The sequence below is a fragment of the Sander lucioperca genome, chromosome 5, assembly GCF_008315115.2.
Source record: "Sander lucioperca isolate FBNREF2018 chromosome 5, SLUC_FBN_1.2, whole genome shotgun sequence".
NCBI classification, from domain to species: Eukaryota; Metazoa; Chordata; class Actinopteri; order Perciformes; family Percidae; genus Sander; species Sander lucioperca.
The window spans coordinates 23,569,763-23,596,929 of record NC_050177.1 but is presented as its reverse complement, the minus strand read 5'-3'; the positions used below and the strand labels follow the sequence as shown (position 1 = coordinate 23,596,929).

The 27,167-nt window shown below is 39.8% G+C and overlaps 2 protein-coding genes across 2 annotated transcripts in view; one reads left to right on the top strand and one right to left on the bottom strand.

Annotated features, from left to right (window-relative positions):
• Positions 1–5,695: 5,695 nt before the first annotated feature.
• Positions 5,696–9,631, top strand: proca1 (protein interacting with cyclin A1). Its single transcript, XM_031297598.2, has 4 exons — positions 5,696–6,313; positions 6,395–6,527; positions 7,484–7,618; positions 7,733–9,631. Exons 1-4 carry the CDS (start codon positions 5,788–5,790, stop codon positions 9,396–9,398), a joined length of 2,460 nt encoding a protein of 819 aa, XP_031153458.1. The 5' UTR covers positions 5,696–5,787; the 3' UTR covers positions 9,399–9,631.
• A 15,383-nt stretch (positions 9,632–25,014) lies between these two features.
• Positions 25,015–27,167, bottom strand: part of LOC116048477 (dehydrogenase/reductase SDR family member 11-like) — an 8,927-nt gene continuing 6,774 nt past the window's right edge. Inside the window, exons 4-7 of the mRNA XM_031297635.2 lie at positions 26,439–26,568; positions 25,377–25,469; positions 25,234–25,299; positions 25,015–25,099 (exon numbers count right to left, since the gene is read on the bottom strand). Of these exons, the coding sequence (XP_031153495.1) occupies positions 25,058–25,099; positions 25,234–25,299; positions 25,377–25,469; positions 26,439–26,568 (331 nt within the window). The 3' untranslated portion in view covers positions 25,015–25,057. The remainder of the gene's footprint in view (positions 25,100–25,233; positions 25,300–25,376; positions 25,470–26,438; positions 26,569–27,167) is intronic.

Here is a 27,167-nt window from a genome sequence, read left to right as displayed (position 1 = left end):
CTTCATAATAATTGATATCAACACTAGACTGGAGATACTTTGACTAATGCTCCACTAAAAAGCTTTATTTTCCCCTTGGTGCATGCCTTAGGTTGTTATTCTAAATGCTGCGCAGAGCTGCAGTCTTCAGATGTTCAGAATCCCCAGAGGATCAGTGTCTAAATAAGCTCAGCTTGCGATCATGTTCACCGCTGGAGGAGCAAAAAGCATTGTCTTACTGTATCCACAGTACATTGCCCTTTTCTCAGACTGGAAAGGTTATTCCAGTTATTAAATAAACTGATCTGAAATTTCATTCCTAGTTTTGTACAACAGATTTCAAGCTGAGCCAAAGACTGGGTGGTCATCTTTCTGCCAGCAGGGACTGGCTGTACTTTCCCACAGTTGTTGTCTCATGTGTAAACCAAATGAACTTACAGTAAATGTAACACTAGGATGCTCACATGGATTTTTTTTACATGTTTGCACAATGTTTGCACACTTATAGGATTTACAAGATAATAAATCTAAGCTCAACATATGAACGTGTCTGACTGATAGAGCTCATGATGCTGATGGTTTGATTTCTTTTTTGGCCACCTGGGGGCAGCATAAACAACCTGTTAACTCAACACTGACAGAGTATTAGCACCTTTTGAGTTGATGTAACAAACTTGTTAGCAGACAATTGCTGATTTACACATCTTGCAGTTCATCAATTATTCATTTCATTTGGAGTCGCGGTTGTGTCCACCTGGTGAATCTTTAAAGGTGCAATATGGAATATATTTACTATATTAAATCCAAAAACAACCACAATATGTCATCAGATCGGCTCCCCTTAATACAACCCAGTCTCACGGCAGTTCGTGAAATGGTCACGTTATTTAATCTATTGATTCGTGTACACAGACACGTTTATCTCGTTTTTTTTCGTGGTGGTCAGCACGTTTTTTAAATTAATGTATTTCAATGGGAAGCATCTTTCGTGATCACAGCACGACTACAGTAGAGTAGTATGAAATGCCGAAAATCCGCGTAGGGAGGTTGGTTGGGTGGTGGATGGGTCAAACAATACAGGACTTTCACCCCGGAGACCGGGGATCGTGTCCCGCTTGTGTGATGTTTGCTTTCCCTGTTGTTCTTTTCCTAAACACAACCGTCACGTGGTTGTCCCGCTATAGCGAGTGGATTATGGTGAGTGGATAGTGCATGACGGCGATTTAAACCTAATTCACTTCAATAACAATAACTATACATGCTATTCTTGTCATGAGCATCAAGGCGTGGCGGCGCTGCGGTGCAAATTCAACTCATGTTTAGTACATGTTAACTCAAAGATTCATAGAAAAAATATAAATGTTGGAGGCCATTAATCAGAGCGCAACGTCCTTGAAATCCATTCTGCAGTTAGCATCGTATAGCCATGGCAAAAAGAAAACAAGGCAGTTTAATTCATTTTGGTTTTACTATGAAATTGTGTAGCGATGACGTTAATAGCACGACCGATTCACCTTCCGCCGGGGGGCAACGCAAGAAGAAGTTGAAGAAATAATGTCCTCTCTGGCTGAAGATGGGGGTGGTAACAGCTCATCAGAGACCGGTCACCATCCTAACCCCTCTTGCTCCTCTCTCCCGTTAAATTGGAACAGCCAGCAGTGGAGAGACTGGAAGAGCCAATATACATGGCTGTTTGGTAAGGATGGAAGCTTGGGGTGCATCACTTAGGCCTAATTGAACGGAGGAATTCTGGTATTCTTCGGTAGCCTGAGTAACTTTAACCGTTGTTCATGTGAAATCTCAAAGACAGCCTGATGCTTTGTTCATAGACTATTTGTGGGTGGCTGTTTGCTGTTTGACCTATCAGTTCCTGTTGATAAAGTATAATAGGGTAAATCCTGTATAGTGCATACACTTGTAGCTGTTATGTATCTTTATAAGTCATTGTGAGTCTCGCAAGCGCAAAGATGTTTGAGATCCTGAAACCCTGTTCTTAACCAGGTATCATCCCCTCCAAATAACACACAGGGAACAAAAAACGAGTCTTCTCTGACAAGCTAGCCGGTTACGTTAGCTATTTTGTTCCTGGTTATCCACTCCACGTTAAATCGGATTATTTTTTACCAGCGGTTTGGTTTATAACAATATCCTGTGGCTGGAGGGCACCGAGCTGTTTCATTTCAAGTTTTTCTTCAAAACGCAGACTTTGTGATGTAGAAGATAATCCACATAGCTCATGGTGGCCGCAGTTAATGTCAAAGTTGAAAGAAAGACACTTCTGCCAACAATTTCGCAAACAGCCAATCAAATTGCAGCAGGGCAAGAGGTAATCAGTTTTGGTCATCATTGTTTTCCCACACTCAAGGCACTTAACACCTTAATAGCTAGCATGGAGCTAGTCTCACAGCGGCCCATGGAGCCAATTAGAATACCATTTTAAAACGATTATATCCAGCCACTATAAATTGTAGAATAATGATTAATAACAGCAGCAACCCAAGAATGTTATGCCATGCAATAATTCAGAATTATATTACTTTCTAAATAAGGCTATTCAGTACACTAAAACCACACTTTTTTTTGCTGTTGCCAGCAGTGGAGTTCACTCCTACTATATAGGCTACTGTACAATTATATAATAATAATCAATGTATTTACATAGCTCATAATGTAGCATTACTATTGATGAGGTAACTGCATTCTTTTCACTTTGCAAGAGTCATTTTGTCCCTGTAAACTGTGATTGCATCAGTATGGTGCACTGAGCTCACAGGAAAGTGTCAGACACTGACTTTTAATTCAACTCATCCAGGAGGCACTGGTCTGCAGCTGACCTAGGCCTAACTGAAAGGAGGAGCAGTACTCAGCGGGAATCAATACAACACATATTTCTTCAAGCGTCACCTTTCTGTTTCAATGTGTGCTGTTAGTTGACTCCACATGAGCTCCACATCTTTCCAGCAGAATTATCAGCCTCATTTGTTTGTTTTTTTGAGCACAGTGACTTTAATTCATGGGAAACCTCTGCCCCACCCCCCACCCCCCTTTAAGAATTGGTCGAATGTTGCCTCTGGTGATTTTACATCATTTCTCTCCGCCTTCCAACAATCCGATTTCAGTGCCTTGAGTAGGCTGGATCTCCGCCTCTCCTGTAAGACCAGCCATGTGACAAAACACTCGGCGGATTAGAAACCCAACCTGACAAGAGGTTTTTTTTCTTCAGGAACAGTCACTTGTTCACAGATGCAGAGGAATTTGCTGTGCATCTCTGGTTTGAGTGAGAATTTGTCAAACAATAATTCACATTAAGCTCTGGTTATGATTAGACACATATCTAAAAAACAATTCATGCATGAAACATGTTTCTTGATGATATAAAGTGCAGCAACTGTAGCTGCTGATACATTAGACTACTGATACATTTATTGATTGAATGAAGGTTTTTATTACAGTTTTTCTCAATCGCTTTGGCACAATCGTCAAACTATATGACTATTTATATGAACATTAAGTCAGTTGTTCACATGACTATAGTCATTTGTCATTGCTTTGGCAGAAAATACATTGGGTAAGCCTTGCAGATCAAATAGTTTGCATTCATTTGCTATTAAATCATATTATTGTCAAATGCAATTATACACGTGTTCATTATGTAAATCCCTCCATGCAAATAGAGCAACCAACAATCACAACAACCTGTCATACATATATTAGATCAACCCATTCTCAGTATTAAGAGCGACAACGGTAGTGAGTAGTATGAAAGCCCGAAAATCTGCATAGGGAGGTTGGTTGGGGGGGTGGATGGGTCAAACAACACAGGACTTTCACCCAGGAGACCAGGGGTCGTGTCCCGCGTGTCACGTTTCCTAAACCCAACTGTCCCGTTCTTCTTTTCCTAAACCCAACTGTCCCGTTCTTCTTTTCCTAAACCCAACTGTCCCGTTGTGCTTCATGCCAAAAGTTTTCCCTTATTGAATTGCAAGGGAGGAAATCAGTTGTGATGTCGATAAAATGTTGTGGCCAGACAGAGAGGAGAGATTGGATGACCCTTGAGGTTAATACATTTGCCGCATATTTTTTCTTTTCTTGCACATCTTGTTCTACAGTTCCTAATCATTTTGCTGTTGTATATCTTCTTTTTTTTGTACAAGCTTCCTTTGTGTATTTGTGGATGTTTGGTGTGTACATACAATGAGCAAGTATAGAGTGTGCCATGGCTGACATCAATACTATTCAGCAGCCTAAATATACAATGTTAGCAACTGGACGATATTACATAGTAGGTAACTAACTATCACACTTTCAGAGTCCACTTTCATTTGACAAGATGTCTTCGCATTTTGACTGTCTTGGTCTAAGCAATGATAAAGGAACCTTTATTTTATTCATTGATGGATTTATTTACTTTTATTTAGTAATCACCTTTTGCAGGTCACATAGAGTGGTGTGCTGAATGTACCACGTGGTGTAAGGATTATACTTAGAGTTTTGACAATTCTAAGTTTGTTCCAGTAAATGTGCCAAAGCAATTGAGAAAAACTGTATTGTGTCATGCACACTATGGCACCACACATTTAAAATGGGCCAGATTCAGTATATATATATAATGCAAAGAATGTTCCAGGGTTTTGTCAAGAAACAAGACATTTAACGGAAAAGTTAATCAAACAATGTGTTCTCCTCTTGAATATTTTTAAATTCAGCATCAGTAGAGGAAAAATACAAGCTCTCAATTGTACAACTAAGATTTTGTATAAGTGACATGTAACACATCCAGGTTCACAGTTCTTACTTTTCTCCCCATTATAGGGACAAAACAATCATAACTGGGGGTATATTAGCCTATTTGAATATGTGTTGACCAATATGATACATTATACAGACACAATTGCTTAAGGGTTATAATAGTTTGTCACGCTGTAACATGATGAAATCCAATAAACAAATTTAAATGCGACATCACCAAGAGGCCATTTGAAGCACTAATGTTGGCCTTATTCGGCTGAACTGCTGACACCACGACACAGTCAATAGATGCCTCCATTATTTTATGAAGCTTTTGTCTTAATCCGACCACAGCGTTGGTTCTTGTGGGCTGCTAAGGCCCTTCAGTCAGTATGGTTTGCGTGCGACAGCGCCAACCTTTCTGCACATTCCACAATGAAAGAGTTGTGTCCCGACATTGTGATTTAGGTCATCACCAATTCAGTGGCTGTTTTGTGGCATTTGAAAGATGTCCAATCTCCTGGGTTGGCACAATCACCCCATGCCTGTTACCATGGAAAGCGGGGGCAAGAACCTCCTCCATGCGTGTTCCCAAAGTAAATCTCCACTTTCTGGGGGGTTGAGCTGAGGAGGGTGGGAGGTAACTAGCGGTCATCTCTCTGAGCAGTGAAAGGTGCTGGAGGTTCATGCCACACACACACACACACACACACACACACACACACACACACACACACACACACACACACACACACACACACACACACACACACACACACACACACACACACAAATTAACCCTATCCTGTCTTAATGCACGTTCTTATTCAGTGAGGTAACAATGGTGGGTAATAGGCTCAGAGTGTATCAGCGCTCTGCGGCTGTGTAATAGATACAAAATGCTCTACCAAGGCTGGAAATCTAAGAGGTTAATTCGGCTGACTCCTCCCAGCGTCATTTATCGTATTAATAATCACACCACTGAGCTTCGCCTTAAAAGTGGGAGGGCTGCTCGAGAGCGCCGGAAAACCGCGAGGAGCTGTCTCCGTTACGCGTGGTGCTGAAAGTGTCTGCAGCATCATGTGGTCGGTTTTCTTTGTCTTTCTGTCTTATCTGGACAAGAACGTCGTCAAGGGCGACTTCCTGAGCCGCGCTTTGGACGCGGAGAAGGAGAGCAAAGAAATGTTATCAATGCTCAACGGCACCTTTTGCGCAAAAATGTCAACCGTGAGGGAAAGCTTCCTCTACCAGGTGTCAGACGGAGCCGAGGTGGTGCGCTCCGTCGTCAGCCCCGCCGGGAAGCTCGTGAACTGCTCTGTCATAGCGAACCAGAAGCAGGTGAAGTCGTTCATGCATGAGTGCAGGTTGGAGCAAAAAGAACAGAGAGGCCGGCAGCTGGAGACGCGTTTTGCGCGCAAGGATGAAGCTAAACGGATGTGCCGCGAGTTTAAAGAGAGCTCGGAGCGCAGTGGTAGGATGGAAGGGGATGCCAGTGATGACTCGGCGCTGCAGGACAAGGTTTTAAAAAGATCCAAGAGAGGCTTCACTTATCCTGGGACCCTATGGTGTGGAGCTGGAAACATGGCTGATCACTATGACCAGCTGGGTGAGTTATATTACTTCAATATATTTAAGGAAATTAATGTATTGTCAGTGTGTTCTAATAAGACTGACCTGTTTGTTGCAGGAGAATTTGCCGAGACCGACAGCTGCTGCCGTATCCATGACCACTGCCCTCATGTCATCCACGCCTTCTCCTCCAATTACGGACACACTAATTTCAAGTGGCACTCCATCTGTCATTGTGACTGTGATAATGCGTGAGTAAAAGAAAGTCTCACCTTGTATGCGATTAAAAAAATGGTTTCTGCTTGCATTTAGCTCAATTCACTGTTAATTGGACTATTGTTAAGTTTGTAAACGAATGTCCAACCACAGCAATACAAAGATATGAAAATGAAGAATGCGACATCATGTGGAACAGTGTTTTTTTATCTTTTGTTTTAAAAGCACAATCAACATTAAAAATTGTATCAGAGTGAATTACAGATGTCAAAACTTGTGATAATCAATAGAGTGAACTTCATACATTATGTTTAATAAACAGCTAACTGTTTCTTTCTGGAACTCTAAAAATAATTAGGTAACATTCTGCATTGACCATCAACTTCAGAAGTGTAACAAGCAACACATTATAGGCAACTTTTAAAATGCATTAATCATTAAATACTTTAAGCTGTTACAGCTCAAGTTGTAGGTAAGTGTAAGTCATTTTGACAAATGGTAGTGGTCACATTTTCTTAAAAGTTCACAATTTATTTCAATAATGATGCAGCCATGAGCTTACTGTAAAAGTTAATAGACAATAACGGCAGGTATCTTCAGCTTTTGACAAACATAAAGGCCAGTGTGTATCAGAAGGGCCAAGTGATACATGTGTTGCCATTAGTTAGACCAAATGACAATAATATCATAACAATACTGCAATAATGATCATCTGATTAGGATGCCTGACACCTGACTATGCCTGACTAAGCATTTAATTTATTGGTTGATGCAAAATTCTGGATAACTTTAAACTAAATTATGGAACAGCTTGATGGATACCTTTGCAAATGCATTATATCCCAGGAACATCTGCTGGAGTGGAATCATAGCAACAAGTCAAACTCAGCATCCTTTTGCAGAGTTACTTTACTCTCATAGGTCAAACTGTGTTGCCATCTCCTGAAAGAGACAGCTAGAAAATTAGACTGAATTTTTGTTCTCTCTACAGGTTGAAAAGTTGCCTGAGGAAAGTCAACGACACATCTTCCAGGGTAGTTGGTCAGGCGTTCTTCAACGTGATCGGTGTGCCTTGCTTTGAGTTTGCCTATGAAGAACAGTGTGCAGAGCGGCACTGGTATGGCCTGTAAGTATCAGTGTACTCTGGTGGTAAACTTATAAGCAGATTTTCAACATACTGAGCTGTATTACTTTCTGAAATCACCACACACAATCATCCCCTTCGATCTCTCTCTCGTAGGTGTAAACGATTTGAGAAGGTTCGCATTGCTGTGCTACAAGAGGCGGTCCCGTACGACTTTGGTGGCATTGAAGTCATCGACAAGCTGCCGGTCGGTTCTCCCAAGAAGGAAGATTCCAAGAAGAGCAAAGAAGAAGAGAAATCAGAGAGTACAACAGAGTCTACAATGTCAGGCCCGGAAGAGCCTTCACTCAGAAAGGTTGTCACCGCCGCTGAGGACTTCATCAAGGTCCTCGCTACTGTCTCCACCTCTCAAAGCTCCACTAGCGACTCCGAGAAAGGCGAGACGCAAAGCTCAGAAAAGAAGAAGAGGAAGAATAAAGGGAAGAAGAAGAAAACCAGCAAAAAACAAAAGGGAAAAGGAAAGGGGAGAAAGAGAAAGCAGAAAGCAGAGGAAGGAGCTGCTGTGTCTCCCTCTGGCAGCAGAGCAGAAGAAGTCATCGGTAACTTTATCAACGAGTCACACAAACACAACCAGTCGAGTAGAAACACAAACAGAGTCGATGACAGTGAATATACACTTGGAGCAAAAGAAGAGCCCTTTAATGAGGTCATGAAAGATGAACCAGCGATGGAAAAGGAGACCGTTTCCATTACGTCACCTACGACAGTTCAAAAGAAACCGGCGGAGTCCGCGGAAGAACTCGTTCTTTCTACGCCAACAACCACGACAACTGTTATTCCACATGAAGCAAAAACCAGAAGGCTAAGAAAGTGGAGGAGAAAGAAGAGCAAGAAAATCCCTCTTCCTTCCTCTGAAGAGCTTGTAACGAACACAGCAGACAACTTAAGGGCCCTTTTTGTCACCACTATCATTACCATTAGCCCAACGGCACAGCCCGAGCAACAAAGCTTTGCTGTCACCACTGCCAGTACCCCCATTGTAATCCCCAAAGTCAAAAGGAACAGGTCAAAGGAGAGAGGGGACAGAGAGGGGAGGAAAAATAGGAGGAAAGTCAGCTCGGCTTCTTCCATTGTGGCTACTGTCCATGAAAATTCAGCCGCGGACAATCTGAGAGTGATCCCTCTCACCGGGGCTCCCACCATACTGTTGGCGCCCGCCACAGAGCGGCAGGTTTCCCACAGGATGGACGTTTACGGGAAGAAGACAGCCATCCATGTTACAGCTCTGAACTCCTCCTTTAGTGTTTTGAAAAAGCAAGACTCAAAAGGACTAAGGAGCAGAATGAGAAAAACAGTTCTGCCTCTTTCGAGTGAAAATCCCCTTTTTCATAACAGCTCTGAAAATGTGCTTCCTATACTTCCAACTCCAGACACAAGTTATGCACTGAACAGCCCCACAACCACTTCTGCAGAAGAAACAGAAACTCACAGTGAGTGGAGGCTTTTTACTACTATCACAGCAGCCCCGTCTATCATTACAAAACGACAAAGGCAACAGAGAAAACCAAGAAAGAAAGCAATGCCTGCTGCTCTCAGAGATGGAGTTTCTATCCCTGAACAAACACCAATGACTTTCACAATCGCGCCATCCAAAGTCGCCACCACTGAAGAAACCAATCTAGACAGATCTGAAAAGCCCTGCGTGACCACCTCAGCAATTCCGGTCATGAGTCCAATTCAGTTATCTATTGAGAGAGCAAAAGCACAATTCAGCAGGAAGAAGAAGAGGAGGAAAGCAGCACTGTCTGTTAGACAACAATGAGCCATGTAGTGCAACAGGATAGGCTGATCAAAACTTAGCTGGCTAGGCTAGCGCCTTTCGATCAGATAAACTTCTACATCAAAACAAGTTTCACGGTATAATCTTTTCTGGTTCAGCATTTAAATCACAGAAATGGACAGAAATCATGTTTGATTGTAATGTGAGAATCATGTTTTTCTAATACGGTTTTCTGCATGCCCAAAATAAAATTTCTGAATGATTATATGAATGTATCTGACGATGCTCTGTTCATATCTCATGATAAAATGAACAAAAGTAACATGTTTGTCATTTTGGTAAATATGCTAATTGTTTTCCAGCTGAGAGTTAGATAAGAAGATACAACCTTCGTGATATGCTAAATAACATCGACAACTCAAACCGCTTTATTCGATTAAAAGTCATTTGATTTTAGGAAACTTGTAGTCATTACTTTCTTGCAAAAAACTATAACTTTGTCTTTTTAGTCAACCTGATTTCACATACGGTTTTATCTGATATATCTCATCATTATCTGATGAAAAGCACAGGTGCCTACTGACACTTTACCTGTTTAACTGACTTTAGCTGTTTAGATAACCGACACTCAACTCTCCTACTGTAATTACAGACATGTGAACTAACCACAGGCAATTGCCTCCTTTTTGGATAGAAGGTGCCGGAGCAGTCCTGGATTGTTAAAGTCCACTTTAACCTCTGGTTGAATCATTAGGAGTGCTTGTTTGTCCAGGTTTACAATTTGGTACGACAGCGTGCTGTGTGTGACGTCTTTAGCCCATGTGGGTCAGCTGAGTTTCATTTTTCATTTTCAGTTTATTGATATTGAACATGTAACAATTACAAATTGCACCAAATTCACTGCACTTGATACCCAGCAATACACCTGCCATGCGTGAAGTAGCTCGCACCGGATGAACGATTCTTGAGATATTTAAATGACAGACAGGAAATACACACAGACAGAGATTCCTGCCTCTATAGTATGATATTGAGCTATGGGGACGTAGATACGCTAACCTTAAAAACAAGACATGTTTTTTACACTTTTGTTTTTTACACTTTTGCACAAATTAAAACTATATCTGACATGTAAATGAGTGCCGGTCAGTAAATGCTGTTACTTTTGGACAGAGCCAGGCTGGCTGTTTCCACCCGTTTTTCGCTCCCCCCCATTTTGTCTTTGTGCTAAGCTAACAGTCGCTAGCAGTAGCTATGTATTTACTGTACGCAATAATTCTTTTCCTATCATAGGGAAGGAATGATCCGCCCTACTCTGCCTCTGAATGGCTTACCCTGGTATTCTTACCCTAATCCTAGCCAACCTCAGGCCTCATGCCTTAACCTATCCAACCAACAAAGGCAACGAGTACGAGCCATCATCATCAGCCACAGAGGCAGAGTAGGGCGGGTCACGCTTTCACCATGATAGGAAACGCAAATTGCTTACTGTACAGACATTAGAGTGGTATCAATCTTTTCATGTGACTCTCTGCAAGAAAGTGGAGTACCCACAATGTCAAACAATCCCTTGAAACTTTGTAGATATCTTAAATGATATATATTCAGATAAAATATGACAATATAATGAGCAGAGAGAGCTAGCAATCTAGATAGATCAAATTCTAAATCATCTTTTAGAAATCATTTTGGGTGCACATTTCCATGTTATCTCAGCTGGAAATATTTAATCAAAAGGAAAAAAATTGCAAATCTAAAACTCAGAGGCTTAACGCTAACCTTCTTAACCGGATTTGATTTTTTGTGAACCTTTCATTCCATATTGCATGCACAGAAACCATAGCAAGAAAATTCTGCGAGTTTATACTGTGCTCTTTTGTTCAGAGGGGAATTTGACCTTATAGTTGCCCCCTTGTGTGATATAAGGCAGGGTCACATTCTCCACACAGATTATAGGTGCTCACCTTGCACTTTACTTTCACCTCTCAGTAGGGGTTGTAACACCCTGTGCAGAGGCTGAAATCCTTCCAGGTCAGCTGATTCTCACATGCTTGCATAGGAAGAATTTATCTGGGTGAGTTTGAAAAGGGGGAGATGTCCAAATTAGATGTCCATCACATCTGATACATAAAAACTAAAATGCACAGTTGAGGAAAGACTTTCATACTGTACTGCACAGCATCAGATTATCTCGTGTGAATCTTGCAAACAGTGGGAAATGATGTAACAATGCAGACTTTCATGATCCAGCTAAGATTTTTTGGAAGACACCCAAGAATTTAAAGGAGCTTGGCATTCAGACACAATCATAAGCTGAAATGGCAGAGCAACTAAGTTGACACAGTTGGATCCGTGATAAGACCATTTCTCACAGGGAGGGGAGAAAAAGTGGCAAGAATTTTCCATTTTACAGTATCTGTAGGTTTTATATGTGTTGGATTCATGTTTATGGTTATATTTAAGTTTATAAACCCAACATCTGCATAAAGATCAAAACTCTAGTTTAGAATTTTAAAACTCAAATGACTTTGATGCGGTGCAAAAATGCCCAATATAAAGAATATTATTAATATTTATGCCACAATGCTTACACACAACTTTAATTTACATAAGAAATGAAACACTAAAGAAATGTGTTTGTTTAGTCCATACCAATCAGATTTAAATGAGGACTAAGAATGATTAGCACACTTACAGAGGTTACACACAGACACACACACACACACACACACACACACACACACACACACACACACACACATACTGGTTTTTGTTAATTAGGAGGACTATTTTTTCAAACCAGTTTTTTGCAACACTAAACAGTCACCCCTTTCCACTTGTGCTAGAAAGATGTAGTAAATCTTAAAAAATCCTATTTGAGCTATACTACACAAATCTCACTTCAAAATTTGAATAAACACATCAGAACTCAAAATACAAGAACCTGACACCATGCTGCATTAAGAGGACAAACGATAATGAGGTACTTAGCTCCGCCCATGACACAAACAGTAATTACCAGGGCCAACTTTATTTGTCAGGACCATGGCCATACACATACACAAACATGTAAGCTCTGTGTATTAAAGGGTCAAACATGGATAAATGGAACCTTAAACAGACACAAGTGGACTGTGCGATACAGTGCCTTCACTTAAGTATTAGAGCAACAAAACCCATACCATTTGTGAACAGAAATGAAAATTAATGAATGGCAAAATGAAATTATGCATGTCGACGTGTCTGGCTTGAGAAAATAGAGTAAAACTAACGTGTCTTCTTAAGAACTCGAGGGACAAACACCTATCTTTGTCCTTAGAGTCTGATATAGAGCGTTCTATGAACGGAACGAAGCATTTTAAATATCGCTCGATTACGTGAATTTGATCGTGGGAAGCCGAAATCGTGATTAAAATTTGATTCATTGTGCAGCCCTAGTTACATTTTAAAGTGCAGTTTTCTACTGATATGTTCTTTCAACTAACACTATTGCGATACGTTGCAGTCTTTCACGATGTGTATATTGTGCCAGTTGATATTGCGAGGACGATAAAAAAAATAAATATATTGCGCAGCCCTAGTTTTGAATATTGTTTGGTCCTGATGAGTTGCTGTAATTTGAGGACATTGTCTACATGTAGTGAAACTGTTGCAAAGCCATCGTCCTCCCAACCACCCCATACCTGTTACGTTTATTAGCTGTGAACACAGAAGGGTCTACTCTCCTTGATATAAATGCTGTAGACAAACACCTCTCAGTATATAGGCGAATGCAATACCACAAGTTACAGCCTCTAAAATTAACATACAGTTGAATCAACACCTCTGTAACACTGAACATTATATCCTTCATGAAGGTAGGATTAAATACAGGGCTGTTGTTTCAGGCTGTATTAGTTTCCACTAGTTGTTGGTCTGATTTATAAAGCCGTTTTAGTGTATGTGTCAAATAAACAATGCAGAAGAGCATTTGTGTGTATTTTTTTCTCTCCAAAACTTTATTCAACAAGTGTAACACATGAAGTGCAAACTTACACAATACAAGTATTGTAAACAAGTATTTGTGTTGCTGCTTCATCTTGAAACTGAAGGTTACAGTGGGATTAGTCTGGCGCTGTTTTGGAGGTCTGGCTCATAGACTGGCTACAACACAGATACATTCTAGGATAGGAGAAAAAAACCAAACACTCTGCGTTGTTTGCATTTCTTTAAACCAATCGCAATCATCTTGGGCAGCGCTAAGCTCCAGACGCAGCGACGGTGCCTCTGCTAAATAGTCTCGGGAAGGAACTTGTTTTGGTGGAACATTTGCACCCCGCTAATGAAAACACCACATATAATGATAAATGAAGTTAACTGTTGAAAAAATACAGTAATGTGAACTATTTAAAATTACTATATACTTGGCTAAATGTAATGTGCTCTTACCAGTGTATCACCGTTTGTATTTTGTCTGCAGAAATCCCTGCCCATCGTTTCAGTTAGATCCTAGTTGGCAGTAAATGATCTAAACATTCTTTGTAAATCTTTACAATCCTTCCCTGAAAGAACCAAGCCTTATAGCACGATCCAAATTGTCTTCAAAAGTTGCCATTTCCAGCATGTAGTTTGTCATGTAAATGGCCAGACAAGAAAATAAAACTTCATTCATTATTTTAAAATAAAATAACAATTAAATTAAATAAATATTACAATTAAATTTGAAATTAAATTTAAAAAAAAAACTTGAAAAACATAAGAAAACACATAAGAAGGCAATTCTTTTGTTGGATATCTATATTGTTTTAAGAACCTGTTACTTTTTCATTGTTTGGGTGTGGAAACGAAGAGCTTCCTCAAAAAAATAGAAAAATGACCACCATATCCTAGAGATTTGGCTCAAGTGAGGGATAGCGTTTATCTATTGATTCATCGCTATCTCGCGATGTTTCAGTGCCGTTCACATCCAGATCGCGAGAAGATGAGCGATGGCAACAGAAAACAAACCAATAAGACCGCTCATCAAGATGATCCTGCTTCTGCAATTCAACTAGGTTGTGTAGAACAGTGTCTCTATAGTAGTTCTAGTATGTATGTAGCACTACAAAGGGCTTCACAGTTACAAAAAAAAGACAATAAAAAGCATTTGAATGAATATTTAAATCAAAGACAAGCTACATTTTTTTAAAGAATAAGATGAAATCAGGGCAATAAAGCATCAAAAAAACACCTTTGAGATTAAATAAAGGGCTCTAAACAGTTATCTGTCCTACAAAGATGTTTCTGTGCTGATTTTCAAAAAAACTGCAAGAAACAAGTGTCCCTGTTGTTTTACATTGCCTGACCCAGGCACTGTACAATTAAATGATCATACCAAAGCACAACAAATCTCAATGGAATTTTGACTGTTCATAACACAGAAAGATCTTCATTATGGGACATATCTGGAGTTTGAAATGACAGCAATCCACGAGGATGCTTATTTATCTAAATGCTCATTGCATCAGTGCAGCTGCTTTGAGTGTAAATGAATTTATGCAATTTAATAAATAATTTTGTTGTTTGTTTAAAATGCCTTGTAATTTATCATTCTTGGGAATCTAAAATATCAAATTCTGCTCATTGATGTGCTACATTTACATGCAAAGATCTCACTCCAAGGTAGCACATAAACTGCATTGCCAAAACTTTTGTTCTGCTTCTATAAAAGCCCAGTAATCATTATTTTATTTCTGGCAGGTGACAATGGCAAAGACTAGCCCCTATTTCTCTGGCACACATTTTCTGTTTGGGTGTGAGGAGCTGCAGTCTAGTCACAAAACCAGCCAAGTGCTTTGCCAACATTTGTGTAAGTATACAAATGTAGGCTCTATGTAAATGTGTGTTCATTAACATCAGAAAGACGGTGGGTGGTGGTGGCTGGCTTTCCTTCGGACTGGCAGCAGAAACACAGGAAGAGATGAAAGTAGGTTTCTCTTTCAGCAGGACAGACTGAGATACTGTATCTCAGTCTGGACCAAAGTGGCGGATTAACAGACCACAGTGATGTTGCTTACATGGCTAAAAAATTACCTATATTTCCATAATTCTGTGTACAAATTCTTACATCTTCTCATCTCATCATCTTCTCTTTCCATCTGTTGATATTGTGGAAGAAGAGGTTGATCACTCTCTCCAGAGAATAAAGGAGACATTTACAGTGCCCTGCTATGACATGAACTACTACGACTACCATTTTCTAGTCACTGTTCCATTATCTTTATTGTGACTATTATTGCCACTGTTCATCACCCCCCCAACCGGCACCGTCAGACACCACCTACCAAGAGCCTGGGTCTGTCCGAGGTTTCTTCCTAAAAGGGAGTTTTTCCTCGTCACTGAATGCTTGCTATTGGGGGAATTATTAGAATTGTTGGGGCTTTATAAATTATAGAGTGTGGTCTAGACCTACTCTATCTGTAAAGTGTCTCGAGATAACTCTTGTTATGATTTGATACTATAAATAAAATTGAATTGAATTGAATTTAAGCAACAAGCAAATATTGGGACTGGAGCAGTGGGATTAAACACTATCTTTTAAACAGAGATCTCAGAGCATGTGACCTCTGAGACAAAGGAAATCACATGTCCCACATGCAGGCCTGAGCGCCCTCTTAAACAAAGAGAATGCGGCTTCCATGTAACTGTAAAAGCCTAAAAGTCACACCTCCATGAGAAAAGCTGGCCGGAGGTCTAAAAACTTCAGACGTTGTAGTTTGTTTTGTTTGTTTAAGATCTGTATTTTAAAGGGAACACCACCTTTGAGACTGTTTTCACAGTTCAGTTATTGGCCCCTGAGTTCAGGGTGGTGCCCCATTTTGATTGTTTATCAACTTGGTAAAGTTATTCATAACTTTATTAATATTGATAAATCATCTTTGATAAATTGCTAATAATTGAATCTGTACCTCCCCAATTCCCAACACAAAACATTGTTAGAGGATGATGCTTTTCGGCCTCCTAAATATGGTACCATGTACTAACAGTGCCTGGATTATTGTTGATTTGTCTGTGATGATGTAGGAACTAAAGAAGCTGTAACCCTGTTGTCCTGAAGATCAGATGTTAGGTTTTAGTTGTAATAGCACATAGCCTGTACAACAGAAAGGAGAAGTCATAGGATTTCAAAGGAAACCTCTGCCCACTTAAAGAGAAATTAATATGTAAAACATTAAGATTAAGATTAACTTTATTGTCCCACAAGGTGGGAAATTTGTCTTTGGCACTTAACCCATGCTGCAGCCATAGTAAAAACAAGCAAACACAGACAGCATGAATAAAAAACAACAGTAGTACTGTATACTGTACAACACCATACAACAAACCATACTATGGCCCTAATGGTGTATAAAACACAACATGGTCTCATGCAGTACATTAGTTAAACATTACTCATAAAACAATAACAAAATCCCCATCGTCAACGCAGGCCTGTTCTGCTTTTAATCTGCAGCTATTTAGGAGTTTAATAGACAATGGGATAAATGAGTTTTTGAATGGGTTAAGTCTGCAGCGAGGAACTCTAACCCTCCTACCGGAGGGCAGCAGCTCATACTCTGTGTGCAGAACATCAGACATCTCGCTAACAATTCTATTGGCTTGTCTCAAAGAAGCCTGTTCATAAATACTCTGCATGGATAAGTGCTCTTCATGCAGGATAAATCAATCAGAACAGTTTAGTTTTCAACTGACAGTGAGGTTGCCAAATCAAGCTGTATGTAAATACAAAGACTATAACAGACACAAAATAAACAGAAGGATTTAGCACGAATTATCTGACAATAATCATAAAAATTATGCTTTGAGCCTCCTTTCTTCCTTTACAATATGTAGGCCTGCTCTTACGGTCTTACTTCTAAAGACACATAATACCAGTGTGTGTTATCCTTTAATAAATACATTCATATTAGCTACAAATTCATAGTGTTTTTTTTGCACAACATGCTTCTCTTTGTGAACAGATTCTGCTTACCACCAAAAAATATGAGGGCACCCACCATAATATCAATATTCTGGATGCGTGTAATAATATTGTGCTTGTGACCTCTAGTGGGCAAAGCCTGAAGGGTTGCTTATCAAGCTGTGTTGCCTATTAGAATTCCATACTCATACTGTATGTCGGTTGAAAGTGCATTGTTTGGTTTAACTTACTGGTAACTTTTTTTTTTAATGCTCTTGGAGAATTTAAACATTGCATTGCAAAGCAATGTTTAAATAACTCAATATATGAACTCAGATTATTTTCTCATTTAGGTTAAACATGCCCATTTATATTTCATGACCGAAGATCCAGGGTACAAACGGCCGAAATGGGTTTCCTCAGGAGGGTGGCTGGCGTCTCCCTTAGAGATAGGGTGAGAAGCTCAGTCATCCGTGAGGAGCTCGGAGTAGAGCCCCTAGGGTCCAGAGTCCAGCTGGGAGGAGGCCTCGGGGAAGACCCAGGACTAGGTGGAGGGATTATATCTCCAACCTGGCATGGGAACGCCTCGGGATCCCCCAGTCGGAGCTGGTTAATGTGGCTCGGGAAAGGGAAGTTTGGGGTCCCCTGCTGGAGCTGCTACCCCCGCGACCCGACACCGGATAAGCGGACGAAGATGGATGGATGCCCATTTACAAGCAGTCCAGAACTTGTTAATAAAAGTCATATGGACTCAAAAGGTTTACCTAATGATTTTGTCATCCTGCAAAGTCAAAGATTTTGGCACTGGAGTGAGTCTTTGTTTAACACATCAGTAAAGTCTGCCGATATTAACAATAGTGTCCTGTCTCCCATAATTTTATTATACAGTAATGTTCTTGCTCCCAACAATTGACTATCTTCCTGAAAAAAGAAGACTGTATCTTCAAGCATCTCAGTTATTTCCACAGTTATTTGATGCTTAAAAGCCCAAAGATCTGAAACTAATAAAAAAGATATCCATGACTTGTAGGACAACACCCTAAACATGCTTGTTGTGAATGTGTACCGATTCCCCTCCAGCTCTTCAGCAAAGGGAGCCAGTTCCAGGTCTGTGTGTCTCTCTACAACGTTTACATGTTGGCATCTTCCACTCACTCTCCGCACTTCAAAGAATTACTGTAACAACCATCTTGTAGTGCCACTCACAGGTCTGTGGGTACGGTGGCCCTGAGAGGCCACTGCACAGCAACTTAAGAAAACACACAACATGCAACAAGAAGAAAACACATGCAAATAAACCACAACATGCAACAAAAAGACCACACACGCAAATAAACCACAACACTCAACAAGCTTCTTTTTTCATAAAACCCACCTTTGATTTTATAAATAGTTTTTACTCTCAAAAAATGCTATAAATCTATTTATATCTAAGAAGCTTTGTGTTATATGTGGGGCAGTTAGCTGAGTTCACCAGATGTGTTTTGAGATGGATAGGTCAAAAGGTCAAGCTGCATAATGGATTTTTCGAATGTGTGGAATAGCCAACGTCCAATATAAAACCAACTTTACCACGGTACGTTACACCACTGACTAGCCGAGTTCCAGAAGTCATCAAAATCGATCAATCCGCAGCAGTTGTAACGTTAAATCTCGCAAAGCCTAGGTTAATATAAGAATATAATTTTAATACTGCGTTCCCCGGGTGTGTTTTCATCCCAACCACGATCTTTTTCCTTAATTTAACTTTTTGTTTCGGTGTCTAAACTTGCTGTAGCTGTAACCTTAACCATCTGCAGCCACATGTGCATCACTTAAAAGTGTCCCCAGGAAACACTTCCGTTGTGTTGTGGTCTATTTGCAAGTGTTGTCTTTATGTTGCGTGTTGTGGTTTATTTGTGTGCGTTTTCTTAATGTTGCGTGTTGTGGTCTATTTGCGTGTGTTGTCTTTTTGTTGCATGTTGTGATCTATTTGCATGTGTTTTCTTAAGTTGCTGTGCAGTGGCCTCTCAGGGCCACCGTACATGGGTGAGCCATCCACAGCCTCTGTAGTCAGTGCTGTCATTTTTGACAGTGACAACACACCACACACAGGCCATGATGCAAATAAATCAGATCTTTGAGATCAAACATACTAGATTGAGTTGTATTAGAGTTCAAGTTCAAAATCCAACTTAATGTGCTTAGTGTGTCATTATTACTTTATTGTTTTTACAGACAATAGAACTGTGTGTCTGGGATGTGCAGCATCAGTTTAGTGTGCTTTTGCTTTCATTGTTCTTTTCTAGGCAAATATATTAGATTATGAAACTGATTCATCAAGTACCCTCGTCTCCCTGAAAAGAGCTATTTCACTGACATCTAGTGGACATTATCGTTTCAGTTTCTGGGATTTGAGTTTCTTAACTGGGACAGTTTCACATGCTTTCACCTTGGTTAGAATATTGTAAATTGATCTAATTTACTCTCATTTGATTCTGACCTACGTAAACCTCTAATTCCTAACTCAGCTTTCCAAAATATCAACATTTCCATAACATGGAATGTGTTAGTATGTAGTAATACGGTAGTTCATATGGTCCACCAGGACTGGAAACCAGTGGCTTTTTATTTCTCAAAAAGTTAAAAATGTTTTGCATAGTCTGACCTCTTTCTTCTTGTGCGTGTTCCAGGACTCTTCTTCAGTGTCTCCACTGTATGCCACAACTCTCATGTCTCCTGGAAAGCTCTGGGAAGAAGGTGTAGATGTCTCTCACTGGCATCTGTTACACTATACTGTACAATAAAAACTTTACATGAATGAGAGTAGACATTCAGCTAACAACCACATATATTTGTGTAACTCTGCAACTTCCTCCCCATTTGAGTTTCTTCCAATGTTTACCATTACCATCCATGATGAAACAAAGAGGAAGACAACATTAAATCTACATCAAAGTATGTATTAAAGTATTAAAATCAAGATATGGTTATGACATGACTCTCCTGTACCACTAATACATATTTATCAACATCCACTAGAGCAACAAGCTGTTAAGCAAAGCATCAAAATAAAATTTCTGTCTGAAATGTATTAAGTATAAAGTAGCATCAAATCTATCTAGTCAAGTAAAGTACAAATACCTCAAGTATATACTAATGTTGGTTCCAATTTCAGCATGGTTGGTTTGTGAAGCCTTGTTTTGATGTTTAGTAAGTTATGTTTCCTGCATGTTATGGACTTTTTGTGACAATACTAACCATGCAGAGAAAAAAAAACAACTGTAAAAGCATTTGTAAAAAAGTATAAATTGTGTAAGAGAGGCCGCACCTCACCAAACTGAATGATGAAGTATTTCCTGAATGCCGATAAGTGAGGGCCCTGTCCCGTGCACACCTCCAGTAGGTTATCTAACTTAGCAAACATGAAAATGATCAAAGTCTTGTAGAAACTGTTTTCATAGACACAAGCTAAAAACAATCAGTACATTATATTGATAGTACCACCCAACCTTATGCCTGTTATTGGAAGGAAGTCCCTTATCTACAGGAGAGATAATCTAATGCATAGACCACACCTGTCTGGATGGAGTTATACAGTATATGGCCATACTGTGTGTTTGATGATACTGAATGAATACTCAGAATGGAGAATGGAACTGAAAAATATTTGCATGTATAGAGGTGAGACAAAATAAGCATATAATAGAGGCAGATTATTCTGTGAATCATTCATTTATTGAGTAACACCTGCTAGCTGCTCTGTGAGGCTGTGAATGAGCACAGAAGTACTTTAACCCTTGTGTGTTGTTCGGGTCTGTGGGACCCGTTTTCAATATTTGCTAAAAGAAAAATTATGCTATTTATTATTTCTTCTAACTCAAACTAATTGGCCTTGGCTCATTTTCTGTGAAGAACATAAAAAATAACTCATTTTCAATGACTGCACACGGTACACATAACTATTACATATGAGGTGTTCGGGTCTACTGAACCCAAGGTGCTATGAAACTATGTTGTCTTTCTGCACCTGCTATTCCCACACAGTTATAAAATTGTAACATTTCAAGCATGTTAACATGTTCTGATTAAGTTCTAAGAAATTAGTACCAATAATGATCAAAAATCTTGTTTGTTTTTTTTTACCTTTTTTATAATTGAAATTCCTCATTTTCTCACAAAAAACAAAAATTATCATATGATCATAAATATTATCTCACAGGGGTAAATGGCAAATATGAACCATAAATGATGTATATATCATTGGTAATTAAGCTAAAGTAAACATCTGTTAAGTATTTTTTACATACATTGTTATGGCTGTATTGATTTAAAAGCCTAATAATGTGGTGGGTCCACCAGACCCGGGAACATTGGCTGTGTAACAAAAATATGAACACCACACAAGGGTTAAGCTAAACGCCAACGTCAGTATGCCAACATGCTCAATCACAATGCTAACATGCTGATGAGAAGCAAGTGTAATTTACCATGGTCACAATCTTTGTTTAGGGTGCTAGCATGCTAACATTTGCTAATTTACCCCAAACTAAAAATACAGCTGCCAACATCGCTGCAACTACCCGATCGCGTAGATACTGAATAACATCAGAAGGATACGTCCCCTTCTAACGCAGAAGGCGGCTCAGGTTCTGGTTCAGGCTCTAGTCATCTCACGTCTAGACTACTGCAACTCCCTCCTGATTGGCCTGCCTGCATGTGCCATCCGATCCCTGCAGCTCATTCAGAACCAAGGGGGTAAGCCTCTCCTCGGACCGCGAACCTCCTATGGCGCCATTTTGATGCTAATAAGCCATCACCTCCCGTTAGCATTCCATTGACTGCCATTCATTTTGGCGCCACTTTGACAGAGAATAACTTTACATCTGAAGAGTTTAAAGACTATTTGTCCATTGTTTCTTTCTAAAGAAACACGACAATGTATAAAAGGCTCTCTGCAAGAATGGGAATGATTGAGATTTCTCTTGGCACAGCTACCAGAAGACTTACAACTTTCAGACACGTTGCTCACCGCACATTTACGTCGTCTCTCTCAGTTGGAGGCTGCGCAGTAACCCTAGCCATCACCAGAAAAGTGCTTCTATTGGCCTTCACTGGTCTCCGTCCAGAGCAACGGGATCTGTTGGTCCATTCTTATATACAGTCTATGTTCAGAATGCAGCAGCTCAACTTGTCTTCAACCTCCCCAAATTCTCTCACACTACACCGCTCCTCCGCTCTCTTCACTGGTTACCAGTTGCTGCCCGCATCCGCTTCAAGACACTAGTACTGACGTACAGGGCCACGAACGGATCAGCCCCAGCTTACATCCAGGACATGGTCAAACCCTATACCCCAACCCCCCCACTCTGCTCTGCATCAGCCAACCTGCTGGCTGCCCCCTCACAGCGAGGGAGAACTCAACCAAATCCCGACTGTTTGCTGTCCTGGCTCCTAAATGGTGGAATGAGCTCCCCATCGACATCAGGATGGCCGAAAACCTACACATCTTCCACCGAATGCTAAAAACACATCTCTTCTGACTACACCTCGGATAAACATAAAAAAGTAGTATATACAGTGCTGCTCATAAGTATTCATACCCATGCTAAAGTTGACTAAAAAGAGGAATAAAAAAATCATCTTTTGGAAATTGATCTTAATGCCTTAATTAAAAAAATGAGGAAAAGTCTGACCTTTTAAGGACACCAATTTTTTTGTGAATGAATAATGTATTGTAAATAAATAAATGTTCTTCCTAAAAATACAGGGGCCATAATTATACATACCCCTACGTTAAATTCCCATAGAGGCAGGCCTAACTGGCCTTTATTTTTAAAGGCCAGTTATTTCATGGATCCAGGATACTATGCATCCTGATAAAGTTCCCTTGGCCCCCACATCATCACATACCCTTCACCATACCCCCACACCATCACATACCCTTCACCATACCCCCACATCATCACATACCCTTCACCATACCTAGAGACTGGCATGGTTTTATTTCAGTTAGCCTAATAGCTGGTTTGATTTGCATTGATATGGATCTTATCTCAGTTAGCTATTAGGCTAACTGAAATAAAACCATGCCAGTCTCTAGGTATGGTGAAGGGTATGTGATGATGTGGGGTATGGTGAAGGGTATGTGATGATGTGGGGGTATGGTGAAGGGTATGTGATGATGTGGGGGTATGGTGAAGGGTAGGTGATGATGTTGGGGTATGGTGAAGGGTAGGTGATGATGTGGGGGTATGGTGAAGGGTATGTGATGATGTGGGGGTATGGTGAAGGGTATGTGATGATGTGGGGGTATGGTGAAGGGTATGTGATGATGTGGGGGTATGGTGAAGGGTATGTGATGATGTGGGGGTATGATGAAGGGTATGTGATGATGTGGGGGTGTGGTGAAGGGTATGTGATGATGTGGGGGTATGGTGAAGGGTATGTGATGATGTGGGGGTATGGTGAAGGGTAGGTGATGATGTGGGGGTATGGTGAAGGGTATGTGATGATGTGGGGTATGGTGAAGGGTATGTGATGATGTGGGGGTATGGTGAAGGGTATGTGATGATGTGGGGGTATGGTGAAGGGTATGTGATGATGTGGGGGTATGATGAAGGGTATGTGATGATGTGGGGTATGGTGAAGGGTATGTGATGATGTGGGGGTATGATGAAGGGTATGTGATGATGTGGGGGTATGGTGAAGGGTATGTGATGATGTGGGGGTATGGTGAAGGGTATGTGATGATGTGGGGACCAAGGGAACTTTATCAGGATGCATAGTATCCTGGATCCATGAAATAACTGGCCTTTAAAAATAAAAATCTGCCTTCCTCTATGGGAATTTAACATAGGGGTATGTATAATTATGGCCCCTGTATTTTAAGGAAGAACATTTATTTATTTACAATACATTATTCATTCACAAAAAAATTGGTGTCCTTAAAAGGTCGGATTTTTCCTCATTTTTTTAATTAAGGCATTAAGATCAATTTCCAAAAGATGATTTTTTTATTCCTCTTTTTAGTCAACTTTAGCATGGGTATGAATACTTATGAGCAGCACTGTATATATTTCTTGAAGTGGCACTTTCATATGGCTCTTTGTAGCTTTGCTTATTTAAAGCTAATGTACTTACACTTACTACTTTGTTTGGAGTTTGAACCTTCAGGGTTGAAAGCACTTAATTAGAAGTCACTTTGGATAAAAGGATCAGCTAAATGACATGTAATAATAATAATAATAATAATAATAATAATAATAATAATAATGTAACAGCTGAGACATGCGATCATTTTCACATATTTTAGTAATATATTTTACTATATTTTGTTAAGATATTTTAGAGTTTTTGGGGGGATATAATACAGATTTGTTTTGTTCTTAATATTTCACAAACAATTTTGTTGGATGATTTACTAATATTTTTTGGATAATGTAAAGATTTTCTCCTGGATATTTTACTGATAGAAATGTAAAAGATCTTTAAATATATATTTTGATATTATTTGTGTATTTTAGTGGTTTATGTTTCTGACAAAAACATTTTGACAACAATTGGACACCAATGGCAGTCCCCATAGTGGACCCTGCTGTCACTGGAACGATCCCTGTGGTCCAAAGGGTTCTGGCCGAGCTACAAATCTAATTTCCTTCTTTATAATAATTAAGTTGAAGTGCAACAAATATCTTCAAAATCGACTTTTAATTATTTAAGTGCAAAGTTAAGTTATTCCATGATCAGATAAAGTAATTGTAGTAAACCAGTGGGGTGAAGAATGTGTCTGTATGGTGCAGAACTACAACAGCTGCTCCACAGGTCGCATCTGAACGTCCCCAATCTGAAAGAAAAGACGTGACGGTTATCTCATTATGGGTAAACTAATGAGATATCAACAGTGAAAGAGCAAAGGTTGAAAACATGTGTCAACACTCACTGTAGAAAGCACTAAAATTTGCACATAAAATCACATACCTGGACATGGGGAGGGGCACTTAGGACGTATGTAACCGAATTAGCAACATCTATTGCTTCCAAAGGCTGTAGGAGAAGTGAAAAGTGAATAATATGCTACTAATTCTAACCATAATACTGGAAATGTAGGAATAATATTTTACCTTAAATTTAGAGTATGAAGCAGCAGCTTTATCAGCATTGTCTCTGTAGAGCCGAGGAGCAAATTCTGTCTCTACTACACCAGGAGAAATACACTGCAACAAGAGTGGATGATCAGAAATGAGAAAACTTCATGAAATATTGAATATTTGTCTTATAATAAAAGAATGTTGACTCAGAATTGATTTTGAAGATTTTACTGATCACTTTTAAAGCTTGTTTGGGTCTGGCTCCTAGTTCCATAGCAGAGGTGGATCAAGGAAACTTTATTACCCCCGAGGGGCAATTTGATTTACAGCCAGCAGTACCACACACCAGACAAGCAACGTAAGAATCACAAAAACACAGGGAGACAGTAAAACAAACAACAAAAAAATCGAGCATAATATGAACATCAACAAGTAAATAAATAAAAAAAATTTTAAAAGACTTTTTGAGCTTATTGGTCGTGCAGATGTTGACCCGCAGGCTTAGATCCTCGGGTGGGGCCTTTCTGGCCGTTCCAAAGTCGAGGCTTAAATCTGAGGTGACCGCTCCTTTCGCCATCAGGGTGGCTCGACTTTGGAATGACCTGCCTGCAAAGATAAGGCTCGCAGAATCAGTGAACTCTTTTAAATCACTTCTCAAAACTCATTTTTATAGGCTTAATGTGAGGTCTCCTTTTATTGTCTCTTTTTATTGCCTTTTTTGATCTTTTTTATATTGTATTGCTTATATATATGTTTTATTATCTTCTCACTACTATGTTTTGCATCTTTTGTCTTCTTGTTTTTACTCACCCAGTTTTGTCTTGTTAATGTTTGGCTCTACTGTTTAGCTCTTTGTTCTTTTATTGACCTCTGGGTATCCTGCTTTTGCCTTGCTTTGCCTGTCAAAGCACTTTGTAAACTCTGTTTGTAAAGGTGCTTTATAAATAACGTTAATATTATTATTAGTAAATGTTAATTATGCTAATTATGTAATGATGCTGGCTTTGGTAGATTTTAAATTGAGCTTGGCTTTGGACTGTTGGATGTTAAATGCATGAATGTGTTGAGTAAAATGTATTTTTTAGTATCTCTCACTGTGGCTCTGATGTGGGTTTTGGCCTCACGCAGCTCCTGTCTCAGGCCCTCGGTCAGGGCCGTCACAGCGTACTTGGTGGAGCTGTAGAAATGTACATCCGTACTGGGTACTACACGATGTCCACTCATGCTGCAACAGAAGAAGAAGATGTTAGGAGTTGTAGGAAAAATTAACCAGTTCCGCACCAGGGGCCCGTTTCAGGAAGGAGGTTTAACAAACTGAGTCTGACCCTGAACTCTGAGTAGATTTACCCTGAGATGGAAACTCTGAGTTTTCGGTTCCAGAACAGCTGATTTTGAGTTGGTTCAATCAACTCAGAGTGTGTTCACGTGCGTGCACCACCACAATCAAAAGGCAGCATGAATGGGGCCATGATACTACGATTCACCATGGTAACAACAACAAACAAACTGGAAATACTCAGGCACACATACAGCAAGTTTGAACAATATATTTTTGTTAAAAAAGCAACACAGCGGATGCTGCAAAAGAGAGAGAATTGGTGTGGGAGAAAATTGCTGCTCGAGTCAATGTATAAGCTCTAATATAGTGTATTCATTTCATATTTAATCACAGGTAACCTATAATATTACTGGTGAAAACTGGAATGGTATTACACCTATAATTTCATTAAGATGCAATCCTGCGGGCGAAAAAGTAAACTACTACTAATCCCATTCTGAGGCTGCAGCACCATGATCATTAACAGAAATATAATTCATAATCAT

Excerpts from the sequence above, each read along its gene's own strand:
- proca1 (XM_031297598.2), top strand. The coding sequence starts at position 5,788 with ATGTGGTCGGTTTTCTTTGTCTTTCTGTCTTATCTGGACAAGAACGTC. Across the intron at positions 6,314-6,394 it reads TGATCACTATGACCAGCTGG|GAGAATTTGCCGAGACCGAC; the intron begins GTGAGTTATATT and ends TGTTTGTTGCAG. Across the intron at positions 7,619-7,732 it reads GAGCGGCACTGGTATGGCCT|GTGTAAACGATTTGAGAAGG; the intron begins GTAAGTATCAGT and ends TCTCTCTCGTAG.